Source organism: Colias eurytheme, chromosome 17 (assembly GCF_061535395.1).
Source record: "Colias eurytheme isolate Ceu_HAF_F1 chromosome 17, ilColEury1 Martin Lab GWU primary, whole genome shotgun sequence".
In the NCBI taxonomy this organism is placed as follows: domain Eukaryota; kingdom Metazoa; phylum Arthropoda; class Insecta; order Lepidoptera; family Pieridae; genus Colias; species Colias eurytheme.
Window position 1 is genome coordinate 773112 of NC_142996.1, and position 24108 is coordinate 797219.

Here is a 24108-nt window from a genome sequence, read left to right on the forward strand (position 1 = left end):
GACAGTCTGTCTCACAGCAGCTTGCAAGTCTAATTCCGCGTTTCCACCTGCAAGTAGACTTGCGAGCTGCTGTCAGACAGACTGTCGGACATTTCTTGCGCATGTTTTCTTGCAGATGGAAAGGCGGCCTTACTTGTGATTCTGAGAGTCAGTCTGTGTCATCATAGCACTCTAACGGAAGGTCCTATTCCGTTGCTGTTTTTTATCTTGTTTGTCAAGATAGATCTTCTCCAGGATATTCAGCTTTTTGGTACAAACCATGGACCATAGTTTTTTGGTCCATGGTACAAACAAACGAAATAGCGAAAGTACCTATCCATGCCTGGTGTTAGTTTTTTTTTCTATTTAAACTCACTTTTAACGAAAATTAAACATTGATATAAGCCAGAAGAAAGTGTGTTTTTTTAGGCAATAAAGTTTTTTATAAATCAAATTAATTTTAAATCATACTGCTACGAATTTCTTTACTTATAGTAGTCGTGTATCCGAACGTTAATATTTTTAATGATGACAACATTAAATATACGTCCGTCTGCTTTTGTGCCATCATTCATTCATTCATTTCGTTTGCCTATTAAAAAAGGTACAGAAACGGGAAATGTTGGCAAATTACTAAAGATAAATACGTGTAATCGTTTTGTTCTCTTAATTATTCATTTTCATTTAACGGATTGGTGTTACTTTCGACACGCCATTCGAGGCCCTGGTAATTGTTGATCTATTTACGTTGTGAAATTGGTAATATCTCGTTGCTGTTAAAACCATATTCGTAGCGAAAGGAAAGGTTTTTGTGTCGTTTTCGGTGTTTTGAGTGTTCGGTGATCGTGTTTATTGGCTGCATCGTTGTACAGTTATGTGATATTCGTGGGTGGAGAAGCGATTTTGGATGAATTGCAACGTAATATGTGCATAATATCCTGTGTAAACAGAATAATTGCAACATTATGAACGCTTGCGGTTTCATAGTTTTGCAACTATCGTTAGAGCGTGAAAATCGTGTCAAGCTTACACCCTCCGGGCTTTAGATTCGCTTGTGAATTTGTTTATTGTAATTATCTAGTCATATAAGACGTTTCTTATTTGTTATAGCTCAGGAGACAATGGACTACAGACACTAATTGTGAAGGTAACAATCAGGATGTTAAATCTGCTACAATTGGTTGACCTATTGTTTAACATTATTTACTATATATATAATTTTTTTTCAGAGATATGGCTTCTGGAACATCTTCATTAGAAAGTAATGGAAGTAATGGTGAGTAGATATTAATAATAATATGTACAACATGATATTTCAGTAAAACATGATGGTAAAGTGGGCACCCTTATATTTTGTTATTGCAATAGCAAATTATGTAAAAGGTTTGATAAAAACTTAGATAAAGCATCATGAGATTGATCTAGTAAGTGAAGTGATTGTTTAAAACTGATAAATATTAAAATAAAACATGAAGCTAAGATTAAATCTTGCTATTTCTCCATTTATAATTACTTAAACTAACAAATTATGCCTTATTGGTGTAATATTTTTGACTGTTTAAAAAGTTATTGTTTTATACTTTCACTGAAAACTTTTGTAAAATTAAAACCTACTTAGTTCATATAGTTTTAAAGATTTAAGCATACAACGGGACATAGGGACAGATAAAGAGACTTTGTTTTATACTATGTAGTGATTATTTGAAAAAGAAAAGTTGCTAGACAGTCAGAAGTTACACTAAGAATAACTTGAGAATGGCTGGCTTGCATTTGGCAAGGCTTGAATTTGTCTTTACTCAGATAAAGGCTAATGTTGAAAATATTAAGTAAATAAAAAAAATAAAGTTGGGCAGAACTATGTTCATCTGTCAATAATTAAAACAAAATTGTAACAAATAATTATATTAAATGTGGCTTCAATACTTACTTACTGACAGCTCTCTCTATATTTTACCAACACACCTTTTTATCAGCTATCATCACTTACCATTATGTTAAATCCTTTATTTCTTTACAGAGTCAATATCACACAGCTACGTAAGCAATGAGAGGCACACAAGCACTCAGATCCCAACTATCCCTCTGCCGATCGAGTATGAGGTTATATCATCCAACTATGACAAGAACTACTCGAGTCACTCGCACGCCATGAGCGCGCCCTACGAACTCGGCCAGTACGATGTAATTAATAAACAGGCGAACGAAAACTTAAAACAACAGTGCGAAAAGGCCCTACATGACTTGAATCAGCTGAGACGTCAACATACAGAGACCACAAGGAGGTGTGAACATGTTATGAAAGTGAGTTAATTTAATATTTTCTTATGTTTACGTCACTAATTAGATGTTCTTATGATAAATATAGATCTTTGTGATGGGTGATCATCTGTTTAACTTTTACTTATTGTTACTGTTGAAAAATGTATTGAAAGAATATTATTCATTTCATAAAGAGCTATCATATCTTTATATTGTGTTTGAGCGCTTTCATTATAATGACAAGTTGTTGATTATAAAAAAGAAAAAAGAATACAATTTCAATTGACAAAGTCCATCATAATACAGTGTTTGTTAAATGAGGATTGACATAAGAATTTGTTAAAAATAATATTGAATAAAATATAAAATGTATGTTAGAGTTTTATAAAAACATTGATGGTATTTTTTTCAGGAATTGGAATACTTTCGTGGACAACACCGAGCTGCAATGAATCAATTGGAGGTATCTGCTCAGGAGGCGAGCAGCCTCCGCGGGAAATATGGAGATTTACTTAATGACAATCAGAGGTACATATATTTTTTAGTATATTTATCTAGTTACATATATGTATATACTTTCATACTATTTTTGAAGTGAAACTTCTTTAGGCCCGTTGAGAGTAAAATTTCAAGGTCACGTCATGGCAATACCGTCACGTCATGGAGTAAGGCGACAATTTTGGTATCTTTGAATTTGTCAAAGAAGTTTCATTTCTGACACGTGTGTTCGGCACACACACTCTTTTTTTGTTAAATTCTTTCTAAAATATATCTTTTTGTTTCATTCTTCAAAAGCCAACAAAAAATTCAATAAATCAAATTTATTTACAGACTGGAGCGTGAGGTTCAACACTTACAACAGAGCAGCACTCCGGAGGGCAGTTCGGAGGCCCTCGTCCACACACTTAGAAAGTATGAGGCACTTAAAGAGGAGCTTGATTGTTTTCAAAAGAGGTATCACTACCATAGTGTAAAGCAAAGTCGATTCTCGCTTTCTGACTGTCTTTTACAAATGCTATGGTCTTGAAAACCATTTGACGGATTTTGATGCGGTTTTTTTTAGCAAGTAGTGGTTCAATAGGAAAGATTTAGTACTTATATAATTTATAAAGTTTCTAAAAAGCGGGCAAAGCCGCGCGCGGAAAACTTAAAGCTTAAGTTATAAGAAAATACAACAGTATGGTTAAATATTTGCTTATTATATGCATGGTTCAATTTGATTGTTTTTTGTAGTATAGAGAAACATTGCTACGGTGGAATAAAATATGTGTGCTTTATATTGTTTTCAGTATTTCCTTTTATTTTCAGGTACGATGACCTCATAGAAACCCACAATGGGACATTGGAAAAGCTTCGTATTGTGCAAGAGGAGAACAGCAGACTGAAGACACAGTGTCATGAGTTGACGCAAGAGAGGAATTCTGTGGTAAGTTGGGAACATTGAATATTTACCTACCTGGGAATTTGGAAATAACGTCAACATCTTGGTAAACGCCTTTTGATGACTGATTGTTGAATGTGTTATTTGGTTCCGTTATAAAATACTAGAGGTCCGCCCCGGCTTCGCCCGTGGTACATATTTCGCAATAAAAGGTAGCCTATGTCCTTTATCGGGTATCAAAATATCTCCATACCAAATTACATGCAAATTGGTTCAGTAGTTTAGGCGTGATTGAGTAACAGACAGACAGATAGAGTTACTTTCGCATTTATAATAATATCCGTACCTATTTACAATAATTTTACTTCAGTTATTCAAACTACCTATATAAATTTATAATTGCGCAATCATAACTTCATCGCTTATCAACTAAAATACCTGAAGAAAATTACGTAAAGTTTCCTGAAAATCAGATAAACATTTTTTTTTAATTATTTGAAACAGGAGATTCAAAGAATTTACAATTTTTTTTAACATATTTTTTTGTCCATCCTGTCTCTTCTAGAACCGCGAGCGTGTCTACATTTAACTATTATTTTGAGTTTGATTAGAATTCAATACTTTCTCGCTTACAATTCCAACGTGTTTGAGTTTAACCCATTGAGCCCCAAGCGGCCCGATCGGTCCCAGACACAATAGATTTTCTATTGTGTCTGTGGTTCCGGGGTCTGAGTTATTAAGTATCATTATTCATTTCATTTAGAGTTTGAACTCAAGAGCTTATTTACTCCAGATCCGTGAGCGAAACGCGCTCAAGCAGCAAGTAGCGAGCGTGGTCCGGCAGTGGGAGGGCGCGCGGGAGCGGGCCGACATCAAGCGGCTCACGGACGAGCGGAACGCGGCCATGGCGGAGTACACGCTCATCATGAGCGAGAGGTGACCTTGTTTGTGGTGTTATACACGTATCATGGAAAGAATGGTTTTTTGTTGACAAAAAATACAAAATATTTAAAAAAAATATTGAAAAAAAAAAACACTTAATTCATATACAGGGTGTCACAGTTTTAGTGTATTATAATGAATAGAACGTATAGTTTTGCAAATGTTGATTAATCTAACAAGAAAAAGCCGAGAAAATCGCCTACGACGCATATTTTTGAATAATATTAAAAAAAATTTAAGTATGTGTGCATTTTTTACTATAAAGCGCCGATCATGGATATCTGCACACCAAAAGAATTAAAATTCACAAACACAATGACTGCATTAGCAACGCGGTTTGTGCGTTATAATTAACTTATTCAAAATGGAATAAAAAAGACTAACAAACAGACGGTATAATAAAATGTTGATGAAGTAATGAAAACACAAAAGTCGAGCACCCAAGTGATCTCCCGAAGGTCGTATTACAGGGACACAGTGCATAAGGAGATGGAGAAACTGTCCGATGACTTGCAGGCTGCGTTGAAAAGGGTTGCGGCCCTTGAGGGGGCACTGCAGGCGTCGAGAGACGAACAGAGGGCTACTGCTTTGCAGGTATATAAACACTTAGTGCAGTCTTATTACTAAAATTATTCTCTAGGTGAGTTTGTTAGTATTGTTGGAAGTTGAATGAATGAATTAAAATACTTTATTTGCACCACAGCAAGGAAAGAATACGAAAAAACACATACAAAACAAACACGAATGGAAGTTGTAAGATTTAGAACCAAAAAGATTTTTCAACTTAAAGAATCACATTTTATAATATGATCATAGACGTAACAGTAATGAATATAACTAGGGATTCAATATAAACGTAATAGATTTTTTTATTAAAAAAAAAAAAAAACAGGAGAACTTTTTTGTGGTCAAACATTTTAATTGACTGAACATAATATTTTAGTAACTCATCCTAGTCGTCATATTAACCAACATATCAATTAAATATCATAATTAAATACCCTTTTAAGGCGGAAAGCTTACGAAGGGAAATCGAATCCGCACTTGTGGACCGCGACCGCGCTATCAAAGAGTGCACCGACCTTAAGACACCGCAAAATACGTCTACTTTGGGCAAATCTAGGTAAGTGATATAGGTAAAAGTAATATTAGTTCTCTCTAAATTTAAATTAATTTGAATTTGTATGATAAAAAAAAATTTGATAATTTTATACAAAATTTACCTGTTTCATTTTTATGTGTGGCAAATATCTTCAATGTAATTGTTTTATAAAAAATGAATATGGTCAGTAAGGTGTTATTTATATTCTCTTTTCCGTTAGGCAAGACAACACATCATACCATCACATGGGCCTGTCGAGTGGAGTCGGCAACGATGGCTTCCTCAACGGGCAACATTCCAACGACCCTTCAATGGATAAATTGCAGGGTAATATTAATTCACATTTCATTGTTTTGTATTTTTTAATATGTACATTGAAATGAATATTTTATCTTTTATACAATAGACGAAGGACGCGGGTTCAAATCCCGTTCTCGTTGATATAACGAGGCATAATATTTTTTATAATATTTAAAATGTATTATTTATAAAGCATTTGAATGCTCGTCGTCAGAATGCTATAAAATTAAATAGCAAAATCATCATCAACTCAGTTACAAACAGTTTTCCAGAAATAACGCATCGCGTTCATTCACTTTTTTGCCCTATAAATATAAAAAGCATATTTATGGTTGTGGCAGGTCTAGTGGGCATGTCAGCGGACGCGGCGGACAAGGAGCGCGTGGACGACCTGGAGCAGGCCAACCAGGAGATCGAGCGCCTGCGCAAGCACGCCGACCGCCTGCAGGCCGACCTCGCCGACGCGCACCGAGAGGCCGAGGTACCCGCTCACACAGCTCACGCACAAACTCACTCACTCACTCCTTCACGCACTCACGCACTCAATCACTGTCGTGGCAATGACATATTATCTACGAAATGATAATGTATTTTTAATTTTCTGTACAGGTCTCCAAACGAAGGAGAGACTGGGCCTTTTCAGAAAGAGACAAGTTGCTGCAGGAGAGAGAGAGCGTTAAGGCGTTGTGCAATAGGTTGCGGAAGGTAGCTTATCTATAATTTTTTTAAATAGTGCATTAATACTAATCGACGTCAACGACATTGCTTTGGCAAATTCGATATTTTTCTAATATTTAAAATCTACAATTTCTATTATTGTGAAGTTTTTGTCACAAGTGCATTTCCAATTCAAACTTTTTATTATTTACAGTTTACAAATTACAGGATATCTGAGATGTTAAATGACTCGATGGTGATACAGGTTCATTTGTAAACTACCCACATATTAATAATCGTATTTATATTTTAGGAGCGCGACCAGATGGTGGGCGAGCTGGCGGAGGCCCGGCGGCACGGCGGCGGCAAGCCCGCGGAGGGCAAGCCGCGCAAGCACGAGCCGTGCCGCATCGCCGGCGACGGCGCTAGGGACCTGCAGGTGCGTGCGTGTGTGTGGAGGATACTTTTACATACTTTAATACATTTCTTTAAGTTTGTTTATGTATAAAATAAATAGTTTATATTGCCCGGTTTACATTCTTCCAGTCTAGCGATCCAGTCCAGTACTGGATTGCTTACTGGAAAAATGTTTAATGACACTGGAATGAACTGAATCCAGTAAGCATTCCAGTCCATCATATCGATAAAATGAAACGAGCAATTTTTGTACTGGCAGGACTTCGAGTGGGAGACGCTGGAGGTGGAGCTGTGCGGCTCGGCGGGCGGACCGCTGGGCGCCGGCATCGAGCTGTGCGGCGGCCGCGACCAGCCGTGCTTCCCCGGCGACCCCGCCGTGTACGTGGCCAGCGTCGCGCCCGGCTCGCTCGCCGACGGCAAGCTGCGGTGAGTGTGTGTGTGTACTGGCAGGACCCGCGACCAGCCGTGCTTCCCCGGCGACCCCGCCGTGTACGTGGCCAGCGTCGCGCCCGGCTCGCTCGCCGACGGCAAGCTGCGGTGAGTGTGTGTGTGTACTGGCAGGACCCGCGACCAGCCGTGCTTCCCCGGCGACCCCGCCGTGTACGTGGCCAGCGTCGCGCCCGGCTCGCTCGCCGACGGCAAGCTGCGGTGAGTGTGTGTGTGTACTGGCAGGACCCGCGACCAGCCGTGCTTCCCCGGCGACCCCGCCGTGTACGTGGCCAGCGTCGCGCCCGGCTCGCTCGCCGACGGCAAGCTGCGGTGAGTGTGTGTGTGTACTGGCAGGACCCGCGACCAGCCGTGCTTCCCCGGCGACCCCGCCGTGTACGTGGCCAGCGTCGCGCCCGGCTCGCTCGCCGACGGCAAGCTGCGGTGAGTGTGTGTGTGTACTGGCAGGACCCGCGACCAGCCGTGCTTCCCCGGCGACCCCGCCGTGTACGTGGCCAGCGTCGCGCCCGGCTCGCTCGCCGACGGCAAGCTGCGGTGAGTGTGTGTGTGTACTGGCAGGACCCGCGACCAGCCGTGCTTCCCCGGCGACCCCGCCGTGTACGTGGCCAGCGTCGCGCCCGGCTCGCTCGCCGACGGCAAGCTGCGGTGAGTGTGTGTGTGTACTGGCAGGACCCGCGACCAGCCGTGCTTCCCCGGCGACCCCGCCGTGTACGTGGCCAGCGTCGCGCCCGGCTCGCTCGCCGACGGCAAGCTGCGGTGAGTGTGTGTGTGTACTGGCAGGACCCGCGACCAGCCGTGCTTCCCCGGCGACCCCGCCGTGTACGTGGCCAGCGTCGCGCCCGGCTCGCTCGCCGACGGCAAGCTGCGGTGAGTGTGTGTGTGTACTGGCAGGACCCGCGACCAGCCGTGCTTCCCCGGCGACCCCGCCGTGTACGTGGCCAGCGTCGCGCCCGGCTCGCTCGCCGACGGCAAGCTGCGGTGAGTGTGTGTGTGTACTGGCAGGACCCGCGACCAGCCGTGCTTCCCCGGCGACCCCGCCGTGTACGTGGCCAGCGTCGCGCCCGGCTCGCTCGCCGACGGCAAGCTGCGGTGAGTGTGTGTGTGTACTGGCAGGACCCGCGACCAGCCGTGCTTCCCCGGCGACCCCGCCGTGTACGTGGCCAGCGTCGCGCCCGGCTCGCTCGCCGACGGCAAGCTGCGGTGAGTGTGTGTGTGTACTGGCAGGACCCGCGACCAGCCGTGCTTCCCCGGCGACCCCGCCGTGTACGTGGCCAGCGTCGCGCCCGGCTCGCTCGCCGACGGCAAGCTGCGGTGAGTGTGTGTGTGTACTGGCAGGACCCGCGACCAGCCGTGCTTCCCCGGCGACCCCGCCGTGTACGTGGCCAGCGTCGCGCCCGGCTCGCTCGCCGACGGCAAGCTGCGGTGAGTGTGTGTGTGTACTGGCAGGACCCGCGACCAGCCGTGCTTCCCCGGCGACCCCGCCGTGTACGTGGCCAGCGTCGCGCCCGGCTCGCTCGCCGACGGCAAGCTGCGGTGAGTGTGTGTGTGTACTGGCAGGACCCGCGACCAGCCGTGCTTCCCCGGCGACCCCGCCGTGTACGTGGCCAGCGTCGCGCCCGGCTCGCTCGCCGACGGCAAGCTGCGGTGAGTGTGTGTGTGTGTGTGTTTACACGTTAGGGGGGGGGGGGGGAGTTATGGTGGACCGAAATCAAAAAAAGGAGAAGGTTATAAATTCGGACGGTAAAAATTATCTTCGGTCTATCGACGACCATGACATAGAGCTGATTTGATGGTTGAATCGGTAAGTGGCCATAGGAACTCATTGATGGTGATGATGATGATGTACGGGTTGGAGTTCGGAGTGAGACAGGGGGGGTTGACGTCTCCTCGGCTCTTTAACTTTTATGTGGATGAGCTGATTGGCGGGCTCAATTGAACAGGTGTCGGCTGCTCGATTGACGGTATATTTGTTAACAACTTAAGTTACGCAGACGACATGGTTTTGTTGGCTCCATCAATCGGTGCGTTACGAAAGCTTCTAGAAAAGTGTGAAGATTTTGCCGTGGCCCACGGGCTCAGATATAATGTAAAGAAGAGTAGCCTTTTAGTGGTCATAAATATATGGATAGGTAAAAATAAAATAATTTGGAAAATCCAAAAGTGCACGCCTCATAATTTTTTTTTAATAAATATTTATTAATTATTATTTTTGTTTATTTAATAACAATTAAACCACATCGAATCAGACCCTGAAAAATGAAAGGGTTCTATTCCTGAGCATACTCAAGCGTAAGAGAAAAAAAATACTCGATTAGTAAAGTATTTCAGTCGCTATCGTGTTAACAAGAAAAAGGATCCGCACATACAGACACACGGACGTCCAAGACAGAACTTTTTTAAACTGTTTTTTAACTAGTTTAAATAACAAAAATGACATCAAAAATATCATGAACGTTAAAAATAGTGTTTTTTCTTAATATGTGTGTGTATGTATTATCTTACAAGTGCAATGTATGATACATAAAGACATTTTAAGTTTGAAAAATCAGATGTTTTGCGCGAAGTGACAGTAGTACCCACCTCAACGCTTCGCTTATGAGGCGTGCAAAACAATTGATATTATTAATTACTACATATTATTTAGACGTTTAGGTTAGAGTACTATCAAATCTTTTTAATTTATACTTTTCCGTTTTTTAAGTCGGTTTTTTTTAACGTAGTTATTTTTTTACAAAAATGGGTCATGACCTTGTGTATAATTCCCAAAAATGCCACAATAAGTGTGTTTCAAAATAAAACAATAGAGGGCGTATCAATCGTATATTGTCAACAACAATAATGTTATATCACGGTTTTAATAAAACATTTCGATAGCGCCATCTTAACAACTTGTGACGCCATCTATTGGTGAACATCGGACTTAATAACATTTAACACCTTGTTTGTTATAATATACGTGTGTGGTTGTGCAGCGTGCTGGACCGCATCACGGAGGCGTGCGGCGTGTCGCAGTGGGCGCGCGGCGCGGCGTGCGGCGCGGCGCTGCGGGCGGCGCTCGCGCGCGGGCCCGTGCCGCTGCGGCTGCAGCGCGCGCGCGCATCAAGGGCACTGCTGCGTGTAGCCACCGCGGGGGCTGGCGATACTGGCATCGCGCTGCAGCACGGTGCGTTTTGAAACATAAAAAAAAACACGTGTCAGAAGTGAAACTTCTTTGGCAAAGATGCCAAAACCGTCGCCTTACTCCATGATGTGACGGTATTGCTATGACGCGACTTACAATTTTACTATTATATTTTATACTCAAACTCGAGTAATTAATTGTAATATTTATCAATTTCTCCAAAATTTTTCAACAGTTACCTCTTGGCATAAATTGCACAAGTCCGACTTTACTAAATATACAGTTTGTTTGTGAGTAAAAAATAAGTACCAAACTGAATATCTATTGGGTAAAATTTTAAACATTACCAAATATCTCTTGCAGGTATTTTCATAAGCAAAATCGCAAGTGGCAGCGCCGCCGCTAAAGAAGGAAACATCTATGTCGGTGATCGAGTTGTTAGCGTAAGTTTTTGACCTAAATTACGTCATTGTTGAATTTTATTATATCTATAGATTATAATAAATAATTCAAATAATAAATTTGATCGATACTCGAACATTACATACAAAAAAAAAAAAAACTAAAAAGCAACAACATGCAGAGGGGGGTTGACTTAAATTCCCTATAAATTTCCTGACAACGATGACACATCAAGGTGTAATTATTCACTATTCACTTAATAGTTAATACTTTATTATATTAGTAAAATAGTAAAAATGTTTTGGTACAGAATAAAAAACAAAGAAATACATGAAAATTGTATTTGTTACAAAATATCAATAATGAATTTACACTTTGCCACAGATAAACAACCGTTCGCTAGACAGCGTGAAGAGCGTGAGCGAGGCGATGTGCCTGCTGAACGACAGCCAGTACGACTGCGTGCTGCTCACCGTGCTGAGACCGCTGTACCCGTGCTGCGATCCCAGGAACAGGTAACTGATTCGCTACTACTATTCGCCACAGATAAACAACCGTTCGCTAGACAGCGTGAAGAGCGTGAGCGAGGCGATGTGCCTGCTGAACGACAGCCAGTACGACTGCGTGCTGCTCACCGTGCTGAGACCGCTGTACCCGTGCTGCGATCCCAGGAACAGGTAACTGATTCGCTACTACTATTCGCCACAGATAAACAACCGTTCGCTAGACAGCGTGAAGAGCGTGAGCGAGGCGATGTGCCTGCTGAACGACAGCCAGTACGACTGCGTGCTGCTCACCGTGCTGAGACCGCTGTACCCGTGCTGCGATCCCAGGAACAGGTAACTGATTCGCTACTACTATTCGCCACAGATAAACAACCGTTCGCTAGACAGCGTGAAGAGCGTGAGCGAGGCGATGTGCCTGCTGAACGACAGCCAGTACGACTGCGTGCTGCTCACCGTGCTGAGACCGCTGTACCCGTGCTGCGATCCCAGGAACAGGTAACTGATTCGCTACTACTATTCGCCACAGATAAACAACCGTTCGCTAGACAGCGTGAAGAGCGTGAGCGAGGCGATGTGCCTGCTGAACGACAGCCAGTACGACTGCGTGCTGCTCACCGTGCTGAGACCGCTGTACCCGTGCTGCGATCCCAGGAACAGGTAACTGATTCGCTACTACTATTCGCCACAGATAAACAACCGTTCGCTAGACAGCGTGAAGAGCGTGAGCGAGGCGATGTGCCTGCTGAACGACAGCCAGTACGACTGCGTGCTGCTCACCGTGCTGAGACCGCTGTACCCGTGCTGCGATCCCAGGAACAGGTAACTGATTCGCTACTACTATTCGCCACAGATAAACAACCGTTCGCTAGACAGCGTGAAGAGCGTGAGCGAGGCGATGTGCCTGCTGAACGACAGCCAGTACGACTGCGTGCTGCTCACCGTGCTGAGACCGCTGTACCCGTGCTGCGATCCCAGGAACAGGTAACTGATTCGCTACTACTATTCGCCACAGATAAACAACCGTTCGCTAGACAGCGTGAAGAGCGTGAGCGAGGCGATGTGCCTGCTGAACGACAGCCAGTACGACTGCGTGCTGCTCACCGTGCTGAGACCGCTGTACCCGTGCTGCGATCCCAGGAACAGGTAACTGATTCGCTACTACTATTACGTTACTAACATTAATTTTTGAAGTGAAAATTTCTTTAGCGGCGTTGAGCACTTTTTCTGTAATGGGTATAAAATCTTAAACTCGAGTCAGGACACGTGACCTGATCGAAAAAGCGTAAGACGGATGGATATCAAACATGCTCAACGTTAATAATCAAGTTTTCACTTCTGCCGGCACTCCCGGAGTGCAACCCGTCTTTTTTTTAAATATTTTATACTAACAAATGAATCTGCGATGTCCGAATTCTATGCTAAATAAATAAAAAATAAATTGTTTACAAAATCCGTTGTAAATTATATTTTTTTTTACGAAAAGCGCTTATTTCCGAATTCTAGTTGAATAAATATTTGTTTGACTTTCAGTTTGAAAATAACAAGACATTCTACGTATAATTTCAAGTAATAATAATGGAAAAAATCTAACACGGACAAACAGTGAAACCCAACAGAAAAATATAGAGCACATAATAATAAAGAGGAAAAATATGCTTAGTGTTGTATGTCTACGAGCAGGGTCTGTTTACAAATTTCTAAAATTTCGTAGAATACAAAACTTTCAATTGCATCGCGTGCGTAGTTTACAAACACGCAGCATCTGTTTTCATTTTTCGTCAATGTAATAATTCTTACTTTGTTTGTCAATATTACGCAGATCTTAGACAATGTGATGTACTTTTTCAGTTAAGTACGGTGCATAAAGTGTCTCAATATCTTAAAAAAAAAACCTTTAAAATGGAAAACTAAAATTAAATAAAATTCTATGTAAAGAGGCAGTTTTGCTTATCATGTAGAAAATAACATTTTCCTTATTAAGTAAAATGTTAAAAGTTCTAATTTATTGTGAAAAAATGGACGAATCTCCAGGGTCTAAGTACTTATTAAAATGGGTTGAATAAAATGTTTTGACAAATAATTCCATAGCAAGTACGTTATTTCTAGGATGTCTCTATACGAGCAATCGTACAGTGACGGCAAGACGGCCAACATCTGCTCTCAGACAGACGACACGTGGACACCCTTCACACCACCACCTCCTGAACCTAAGGTTAGTTTTTACTTGCTCTGAAATGTATTTTTATTTTATAAAATTTGTAAATGTTAATTTGTTGCAAAATTTTGAAAGTGATATTTTAGCATGAATTGTAACTGTTAAACAATGTTTTACGGGATACAAATGACAAGGCATCACTTCGGTGAAGTTGAAGTCATTTTAAAATTATACGTTTTGATTAATTTTACCTAAAAGACGAATATGTGGTCATAACCATAATGTGGGTTATATTAAACACGGTTCTTATTTCCTCTAGATATTGTAAATCTTAATTTACAATCAAATCAACAAAACAACATTCAAAATTATTTCGTAAAATATCACCTCAAGTGTCAAAATGATGTGCAAATTAAGTGTATGTGGTGTAAGTGTAAGTGTATGTGTATGTGCAGGTGCACATCGACCACGGCGGTGACTTCGAGCGGCGCTACGTATACCACGTGGCGGCATCCAGCCAGGGGAAGATACACCAGGAGAGAGGTAATTATATAATATATTATTATCTGACCCACGCTACCTTACTTACCTCAAAAACAAAAAAAAAATAATAACAAAAAAGCCCCGTTTTTGAAACAATTTTCGTTGCCCCCCTTTTCTTGTCATGATAAAATCATGCATAAATAAATAAGAATGATGTTATTTCTCTATAATCTAGATAACTACCTTACAACAGAAAAATAATTTTTCAATTCGAACTAAACCTTTTCTAAATTTTGCGCGTGCAACAAATTTTAATTATCAAAACAAATAAATTGCAATTTTATTTCCATACATTTAAATACGATAACATGCGCAATCTATTTAAAAGTTGACCTCGAAATCCTGCCAAAATAAGTTTACGATGCGTCCTATCAAAGATTTATCACTTGATAAGTGATTGACGTAACAAACAATAGCAAGTCCAGTGCATCGATACGTGATAACCCACATAAAGGAAAAACACCTGGCTGTGTGTGTCGTTCTGTGTGTAGTGTCCAAACAAACACCATAACATTGGCACTTGAGCGATAGCCGATAGCGCTATCGATCGCCGAACGCACTGATAAGATTGTAATAGCTCTTGTGTGTCGGCTGGGGGTACACTGGGAAATGGATTTGATTTCATTTTTACTTATTTTTGATAAGGGTTTTTTTAAGATATACTCAAAGGTCTTTTTGGCACTATAATATTAATGAGGTATATAATAATAATTTGTACAGTTTCTAAATTGAATAAATACAATTAAATATATTAATCCGTCAGTCCTCGGATCACAGACACAATAGAAAATCTATTGTGTCTCGGCCCGATCGGGCCGCTCGGTGGTCAATGGGTTAATAGCTAGTTCCAAACTTCTGGATAGGTATGTTCTATTTAGCTTATCAGTAAATTAAAATGACAAGAGAAAGAGAGAGAAGAATGTATGAGATTTATCTTATACTCTCTCTTCATTTGAATGAATGGCAGTATCAATAGATTCAGCTATAAATACTTTTTCATTTATACTTTTCCATAATATAACAAATGGTAATCATCTTTGTTTATTTATGTCGAAGTCTCATAGCATCGCTACCATTATAACCGTGAACGATATCCATTCTTACGACATCTGATAACCAATCGCGTCTAGATATTACGCGCCCAGTGTGTTACCACCTTAACGGGCATTGCATCGGTATTACATTTGTGCACATTTGCAGGGACGTGGGATATGATAAGGGGCAAAGTGGAGGCGTTCACTGGGCGGAGTAAGTCGAAGGATAAGCAGAATAAGGTGGGTTTTGGTGTGATGATAGGTTTCGGCTGAGTAAAATTAATAAGTAGTGATGATGTTTGTTTGAGTCATCAATGAAATAGTGCTGATTAATTGGTACGTAATTAAGCGTGTGCCATTTTATTAATTATTTTAGCAGTATGAAGTATGTTTTTATTTGTCGATAGAGAATTTTTAATGTTATGTATAAAAATTTGTTTTACGTTGCAGCAGGTACCGGAATCTGACGCCATCGCTGAGTTAGACTCTGTTATTGACAGCTATCATGGCAAAACAAGTAAGTTAAATTTAAGAAAATGCTAACTAAGCTACAGTTAAGTACTAATGAACAAATACTTTTATTTTATATTTATTTATTGTTTCAGTCAAAGAAAGCAGTAGCGTCCTAAAGCGCTCCCGAAGAAAAAATAAAGAAGCACAAAATGACGCAAAAAACGGCGGCACATGGCCCAAAGCGAGGGCAAATTTTATCTTAGAAGAAAATGCCACCGGTACCATAGTACAACCACGGTCTAGGAAAGAGAGGCCGCATCTATCTATTCTACTCAGTCCACCGACTAAACTTCCGCCTGAACCGCAGAGGTCGAACACAAATCGGAATTCGAATCCCATACCGTTGGGTCACATGCCATTAACTCAAGTGACGGCACCGGCGCGGCATTCTGTGTACAAATCAATAGAATCGAGTCCGGCTATCGAACACTTTCCTAAACCAGCGCCTCTCGCTATACACAACCCTTTCGCGTCACCAAACAACATGAACTTCGAAAAAAGTAGAACATTAGAAAAGGAAAGAGACAAAATATCGATTAGTGATTACGAGCATGACGTCACACCGAACAGACTTAGCTTAGTTCTCAATCCATCGGATGATTCTTTGGATTATCAACCCGCTACTAGAAACAGAACAAAAAGTCCACATTCATTAGATTTCATGGTCAACAAGGGACCGAGCTCACTTGACTTTGTCACGCGAAAATCGCCAAGCTCCTTAGATCACACAATCAAAAATCATACAGGAAAGGATATTCTCGATCAGTATTACTCATCAAAAAAGTCTTCATCGCCCAAAACTGTGAATAAGTACCCCTCTGATAGCGATAGTTTCGGTCCTGATAGTTTGAACAGCAATGCAAACTTTCCCATGACAGGGACTTTACCTTCACAAGCTAGATTACAATCGCAATACTACAGAGGGCCGTTCACGAACTCGAACCCGCACACGTCCAGCAGATACACACATCTGTCGAGCCCAACGAATATTCCGCAAAGCCAATCGGGAGAGAGTTTAGGGACTAGTTACGATATGCACTCATTTACATCACACACGCACAATATGTCGGATTTACAACCCGTTCCTCGAGTTAACCGCGAATACCAACACACGTACGAAGGCGGGACGTTTCCTAGAAAGAAAGAAAATCAGCGATTTCGAATACCATCCAACCCTAGTGTGACTTCCAAGAATTCAGCTGGAAAATTAAGTACAGGCTCTATAGAGAGGAGTTCAGAAAGAAATTCTCCCATGCCGAAATTTCATGTGGAAGTTTTAAGTCCAGGACATGGCGTTAAACAATTAGCTCATAAGGGATTAAGAAACTCGATGCCTGAATACTGTGGTCTAGGTTGGAATAAGCCTTTACCGGGGGAGCTAAGGAGGGTTCACATAGATAAGAGTCAGCAACCTCTCGGCATACAGATATATTGTCCGCCGAGCAGCGGAGGCGTGTTCGTTTCTACTGTAAATGAGAATTCATTGGCCAGCCAAGTCGGTTTACAAGTTGGCGATCAATTACTGGAAGTTTGCGGGATAAACATGCGTTCCGCGACATACTCTTTGGCAGCTAGCGTGTTGAGACAAATCGGTAACTCGATAACGATGCTCGTGCAATACAGTCCAGAGAAGTACAAGGATGAAATGGAGGTGCCGGGGAGCTCGTCTTCTGGAGAGAGTTCTCATGATGAGGAGGTTTCTCTCTCAGGGTCTCCCACACCAAGAAATTCTCCCGGCCCGCAACAATCTCTGCGAATGGATGTTCCATCGACAGACGCTTCGACGTTAAGGCAATCACAAGGCAAAGATCTGCCCAGGTTTCTGCTGATAGAAATGCGCAATTGTTCAGATTTAGGTATAAGCTTAGTGGGGGGTAACGCGGTGGGGATATTCGTGCACAGTGTTCAGATGGACTCGCCGGCGTACATCGCGGGACTGCGGACGGGAGACCAGATCCTAGAGTACAATAATGTCGATTTAAGACGAGCCACGGCTGAACAGGCCGCTTTGGAGCTAGCGAAGCCCGCTGATAAGGTAAATGTTTATTTTAGATCATCATTTATTGACGATTTTTTATAGTCTACAGTTTTATTTCAAAAATAAAAATATTACTTTGTAAAACTCATTTACAATACTTAAAATACCGATCTATAAGTTTATTGTTAATATTGAAATGTTTTAATCTTTATTAACAGTGTCAATAAAGATTAAAATCAAGTGTAGTTGTTTCTAAGTCATAAAATCAAAATAAACATAACTTTCAGGTGAGCGTACTCGTTCGGCACGATCTCCAACAGTACCACGAAATAAAGGACAAGCCGGGGGATGCATTCTATATACGCGCAGGCTTCGACCGTTGTGCGAAAATCACCTCTATCGGCATGGACACGATAGACGAGTATTCTCTGTGGTTCCGCAAGGATGAAGTGCTCTTTGTGGACAATACGCTGTTCAATGGAGCCCCGGGGCTGTGGAGGGCGTGGCAGTTGGACTGCAAAGGCGTTAAGCGGCATTGGGGCACTATACCTAGTAAATTCAAGTGAGTGTCTGTGTATAAAGTTGTTCGAAATTGATGCAAGCTTTAAATTAAGTATAAAGCAGAATTAAATATTCAATTATTTATAGAATAACTACGGCTTTGCTAAAATATTGTAGCTGTAAACTACTTTACTACTTCAGGCTGGAAACAATGAAATAATTTAAGGATGTTATGTGCAATTTTTAAAATTTCAAATGATTATTTAATCTACGTGAAAGTTCTGTAATCAAAACTATACTATCCCTCATTAAGATATGTTTTATTTTTTCTGGAGTAATTACCGAATTCGCTTCAACTTGCAATGTTTTTGACATTTTTATGTTACTTTTATTGTATTTTGATTGGTACCAGATAAAATATAATTAATAAGGTATAAAATAATAATCTCTAAGCAAGCTAAGTAAACAATAAATTTAACTAAATTTCCAGAGTGGAAGAGATACTCCGACGGTCCATGGGCACCCTGGACAACGATGCCCAACGACGGGCCTCCAGCACAGCCCGAAGGTCGTTCTTCAGGCGCAAGAAGCACCGCGACAGCAAGGAGCTGGCGTCCTTCTCCAACACGGAGCTGGGCTGCTGGAGCGACTCCGGGACCCTCGCTGATGATGTACCGCCTCTGTCGTACCAACGGGTCGAGCGGTTGCACTGTGAGTACATGGAAATCGTTATAAACAACATAAAATACAAAAAAATGTATATCCATAAGTTTTTAATATATCGTAGATAAATGGTTGTAGAGAATAAATCTTCTTATATATAAAAATGAATCGCAAAATGTGTTGGTAAGCGCATAACTCGAGAACGGCTGAACCGATTTCGATAATTCTTTTTTTATTATATTCCTGGAAGTACGAGGATGGTTCTTATGTAGAGAAAACGTAAACATGTACCACGGGCGAAGCCGGGGCGGACCGCTAGTTTGTTATATTTATAATTGGATCTGATTCAACTGGAACTTTTATTGCAATGCTAAATAGATGTAATTAAGTAGTCAATAATGTACATACATCTTTGCACAAGTATAATGTGTTAAAACTTTGTAATTATGTTATTGTGTATAATGATTAAATTGTAAAGTATTAAGTACTATCGTGTTAATATCGTCAACTAACTATGAATTATTTTTCGTCTTAATGAAATAGTTATATCAATCAAACAATATTTGTGGATTTTCTAATAATAATGAATAAATCCGTTTAAAATGTTTAATTTCTAAACATTGTTTTTGCTCGTAGACGGCAGCCGCCGTCCCGTAGCGGTGCTGGGCCCGCTGCGCGAGTGCGTGGCCGGCAAGCTGGTGACGGACTGGCCGCACGTGTTCGTGCGGCTGCGGCCCGACCCGCGCGCGCTCCGGGACCGCGCCGATAAGGTGCGTGCGTACATACGTACAGGGTTGGACGTACATATACGTACACACGCACGGACACATCACGCACACATGCACGCACACATGCACGCACACACGCAAACGCATGCACACGAACACGCAGGCTCACACACACATATAAACTCAAACTCATTTACTTATTCAATTAAACTTCTTATAGATGCACTTTTGATTTGTCAGTCTTACCATTTAGAAAACGCACGAATACGCAGTGTACGTACACGCACGTTTGCACATTTAAATACGCATATAACCCACACACACATACGCGAATAACATACCCCTACACTCACGAATATCGCATATACGTCGACAAACACTTCACAAACGTGTGAACACACGTACAAACGCATGACTACAAACATACATACAAGTATACAATAACATTCACTCGCAAATACATAATACATATTATACTTATAAATTTTTCACACCAACAAGAAACATGAGCAATACAGAACAAAAAAGCAAGCTCAAACACACAGTTTATATTATATTTAGTTGTAAATTTTGTTGTCAATATTATAACTTATAATAATAAATTGTTTCTTCCTCAGGGCATCCACTGCATAATAGACGTGAGCGTGCCCATAATAGAGAAGCTGCACAAGCATCAAATCTACCCTATTGTCCTGTTCATAAAGTTCAAATCGTTCAAGCAAATCAAAGAAGTGAAAGATACTCGATATCCAGCAGATAAACTCTCCGCTAAAGCCGCTAAGGAAATGTACGAGCACGGGCTTAAAGTTGAGAATGAGTTTAGGAATTATATTTCAGGTGAGTTAGGTGTTAAATTTATATGATATGTGTAACTTAAATTTTTTTATAAGTATTGTATGGTTAGGTAAGATGTAGCACTAAACTATGATCAATATTAGTAAACAGTTAGGAATTAAGTAAGTTTATAAATAACTATTTTAAGAGATTATTTGTCCATAAAAGGCCGGCAAAGCACCTGCAACACTTCTAGTGTTGCAAGTGTTTATGGGCGGTGGTGACCACTTACCAACAGGTGGCCCACCTGCCCCTTTGCTTGCTCTGACATAAAAAAAAAACTATTTTAAACAACGTATTAATATTAGGTATCGCGTTGAAAATTAGGTAAATAAAGCAGGTATAATTATACCACTGTTAAATTAATAACAGTAACATCCTCAAAATTAATAAAATTACATATTTAAAGAATTGGAAAGCTGTGTAGGTCGTAAAAATATTATAAATGAACGCAATATAAAGGTCTTAATAATATTATAACTGTACGCAATATTACAGCGGAGATACCAGCGGGCGTGAACATAGCGTACATGTGCACGCAAATCAAGGAAGCGGTAGAGGAAGAGCAGAACAAGACCCTGTGGGTGCCGTCCGCACAGGCCTGACCCCTGCCCCCCACCCCGCACAAGTCCGTCACCTTCTGCAAGCACGAGCGGGACAGGCGGGACAGGCGGGACAGACCGGACAAGCGGGATAAACGGGACAAACACGACTCCCCCACATACCATTCCGACCCTGGACAGGACAAACCGCAAACAACAAAGAGAGAACCGAAAAGAGACACGGATGACGTCAGATACTATTCCGAACCGGACTGCAAATACTTCGAAATTGATTACGAATTCCTCAAAGAGTTACGACAGATTGCCAGAAATAATTGCCCTAAATGTCGTAAAAGGAGAACGAAGAAAGACAGTAGCAGGTATAGGGAGAAAAGACAGAAGGAAAGAAAAAGAGAAACTTACGTTCTTTGCAATGGAAGATACCACAGTGATAGACAACACTGCAGGTTTTGCTGCAAGATCTGCAACCGATCAACCGACACGCTAGACTCAATGGAAGACGAATATTCCTTCGTCTCGAAAAGCTACAGCTTCCCGTCGAGTTCTCGATTGCGAGTTAGGAAGAACTCGATACAATCGAATAAATCGGTGTCCTTTTTGGAATCGAGTAACGAGAGCTCGTTGAAAGATGAGCCGAATTATACAGCGAAGAGTTTTACGAATGATTTGAAGAAGTTTCTCTTGAAGCCGTCGTCGCCTCGACTCAGTTTGCGAGAGAAATTCATGATTAGTTTCAAGCAAGAGCTAGAGGCGACTAAACGGTCTCCTAAGTTGAAAGCTATTAAGGGGTTGTGGAAGTCGTATTGAGTTTGGTTTTTGATATAATCGGGGAATGATTCGTTTTTTTTAAAGTAATTCTTCTCTAATCAAAAGGAATTATTTCTTAATTATATTTTAAAAACAAATACAGTGAGTGTATCGTAGTTTTGTGTATTGTAAACGTATTTTTTACGTAACGGGTTCGATTCATTCGGGATATTTCTATTCATAACAAAAAATATTGACAAAATCATTTTTTCGTCTTAAATTTTCAATAAATGTTACAAGATTACGATACGCTATACTGAATTAAAATTTCCATCTGCAATTATCTACAAAAGGACATTATTTAAGTGGTTCTAAAATTGTGATTATTTATTCTATTTAATTATTTAAATACTATTTTTATCTTTTTATATTTCCGTGAAAGTCAGGTCAAATATGATATTTTGAGAAAGAACTATGATATTTTAGATATGTTTTAAAATTACTCGAAAAAGTTTTCTAATTATATTGAAATAGATAATTAAATTTTATATCAGTGGTTGAAATGGCTCAAATAATTATTAATATATTTATTTATTAGCGATTTTAATTATTACATTCAAACTTATACAATTTGACCTGACTAATACTATCCTTTATTCTTGGTGCTTAATTATGTTGTGTATTTTTGTATAATTTATATTAAAATAATTGTACAAAGGTGTTCATGTTGGTCTAAACGTATATAGCAACGTAGGTGCTCGTCTGTATATACCCGTCCTTGTTTCGTTGTGTTTTGTCTCTTTCTATTTATACATGTTATTATGCGCTATAAAAGTTTGTTCAAATCTTCTAAAAAACCTTGTAGTAAGAAAATAAAAACGATAAAATAACTCTATTGGAATACAAGTAAAAAGAAAACATTTTTCTAGTGTTTTAGTAAATTTGAACTGAATTTAATGCGTCATTTTTAAAGCGTTCTTGTTATCTATCTCTCTCATCAACTTGAGCGTAAAAGAGAGGACACTAATTATTCCTGAAGATTCATCGTTTGTTTTAGATTTAAATGTCCCAAATGTTTGAAAATTCCTGGAGATGGCGGAAATGACTTTTAATCGAAATATTACAATTATTCGATATTCTAATTCGTATCAAAAACTTTAGATCCAAAAAAATTGCAAAGGAAAAATCATTTTACTCATAAATGAATCATTTTGAGCAAGTTTAAAAAGGATTTTTCCGTCATATAAAGATGATTGTTACTTCTTATCAGTATAATAATCTTATTCATACTACGTATTCGTATATAGCCAATTATAGTATCAAATATACATCTGCCATCTCTATTCTAAAACTATTTACTCGTAGGGTTTTAACGTTAGACTAGATTCGTGGTAGTCATCTAGGGATCAATAGGGGCAACTATTGTTGTCTGTGTAGCTGTCGGTATACTTAACGTAGTGGCTCAGTAGTATGGCCTTGTGAGGGTAGTTTTTGCATTTTAAAGGAAATGTGACCTTAAAGTATGCTTTTATAAGAGCAAATATGTCATGGCAATTTAAATAAGAACAGGGGTATTCTTAATATTTTGAAAAAAAAAACAGTATTGAGGTGTGTTTCAGTGGTTCTTAAAAAATATTTAAAAGAAAGTCTTGTATTGGGAAGATTTTAAGACCCGAATTGAGAAAATTTATTAAATAAAGAAGTTGTTTGTTAAAATGCAAAATCTACTCAAAATATATTCGATAGTCATTTGACGATATATATAAATAAAAATTTACACGTAGCCTTAGATTTAGACACATTTGCAATAAGCACGTTTGAGAGATTTTATTAGACGTTCGGAACATATCTGATTTTATTCGTAAAGAGTAAATGTTTCTCTTTTCCTAACGGTTGTTAGATTTGCTATTTATTTTATGTCTATGCTATCTGGTACTGAAATTCAAGGAAATATATTATGTAGTTTGTGTACGTAGAAAAAACTGTTTTCCAAACACGTTTTATGAATATAAACTCACATTAGAACGTTCAAAAATAGTGATAAGTTCCTATAATGTTTGCCGTTTTGCACTAGAGCACTATATTCTGCACGCAATAAATATTTTATAATAATAAGTATTGCCGTAGGTACTATTTTTCATTATTTATACATGTAGTCTATAACTGCAGTTTTTTTTCAACAACGTATTATGACTTATATTTTAAATATGGGTACTATTATATTACAATGGTTTACAGTTTTTAAATTGTGTTTCAAAATAATGAATCTGAATAATTGTTCAATATCTTTATGATCTGTCTTCAATACTATAAACTCCTTTATTTTTGTAACTGTA

General features: G+C 40.1%; 2 protein-coding genes across 2 annotated transcripts; both read left to right on the forward strand.

Moving 5' to 3' along the window:
- Positions 1-554: 554 nt before the first annotated feature.
- On the forward strand, positions 555-21162 carry Dlg5 (MAGUK family member discs large 5). Its single transcript, XM_090111941.1, has 28 exons — positions 555-706; positions 1090-1126; positions 1209-1255; positions 1997-2280; positions 2651-2766; positions 3070-3192; positions 3547-3664; positions 4413-4555; positions 5032-5155; positions 5572-5684; positions 5884-5990; positions 6305-6444; positions 6573-6668; positions 6934-7059; positions 7297-7463; positions 10457-10647; positions 10969-11048; positions 11392-11522; positions 13620-13725; positions 14124-14211; positions 15412-15485; positions 15699-15762; positions 15851-17793; positions 18024-18298; positions 18728-18948; positions 19537-19670; positions 20246-20465; positions 20961-21162. The coding sequence occupies exons 3-28, from the start codon at positions 1213-1215 to the stop codon at positions 21065-21067; spliced, it is 5334 nt and encodes a 1777-aa protein (XP_089968067.1). The 5' UTR covers positions 555-706; positions 1090-1126; positions 1209-1212; the 3' UTR covers positions 21068-21162.
- On the forward strand, positions 21068-22030 carry LOC149900966 (uncharacterized; the record flags this gene model as incomplete). The annotated part of the gene is made up of 1 exon (XM_090111940.1): positions 21068-22030. A coding segment is annotated over one exon (765 nt), but the record flags the coding sequence as incomplete, so codon positions are not given.
- Between the last annotated feature and the right edge of the window lie 2078 nt (positions 22031-24108).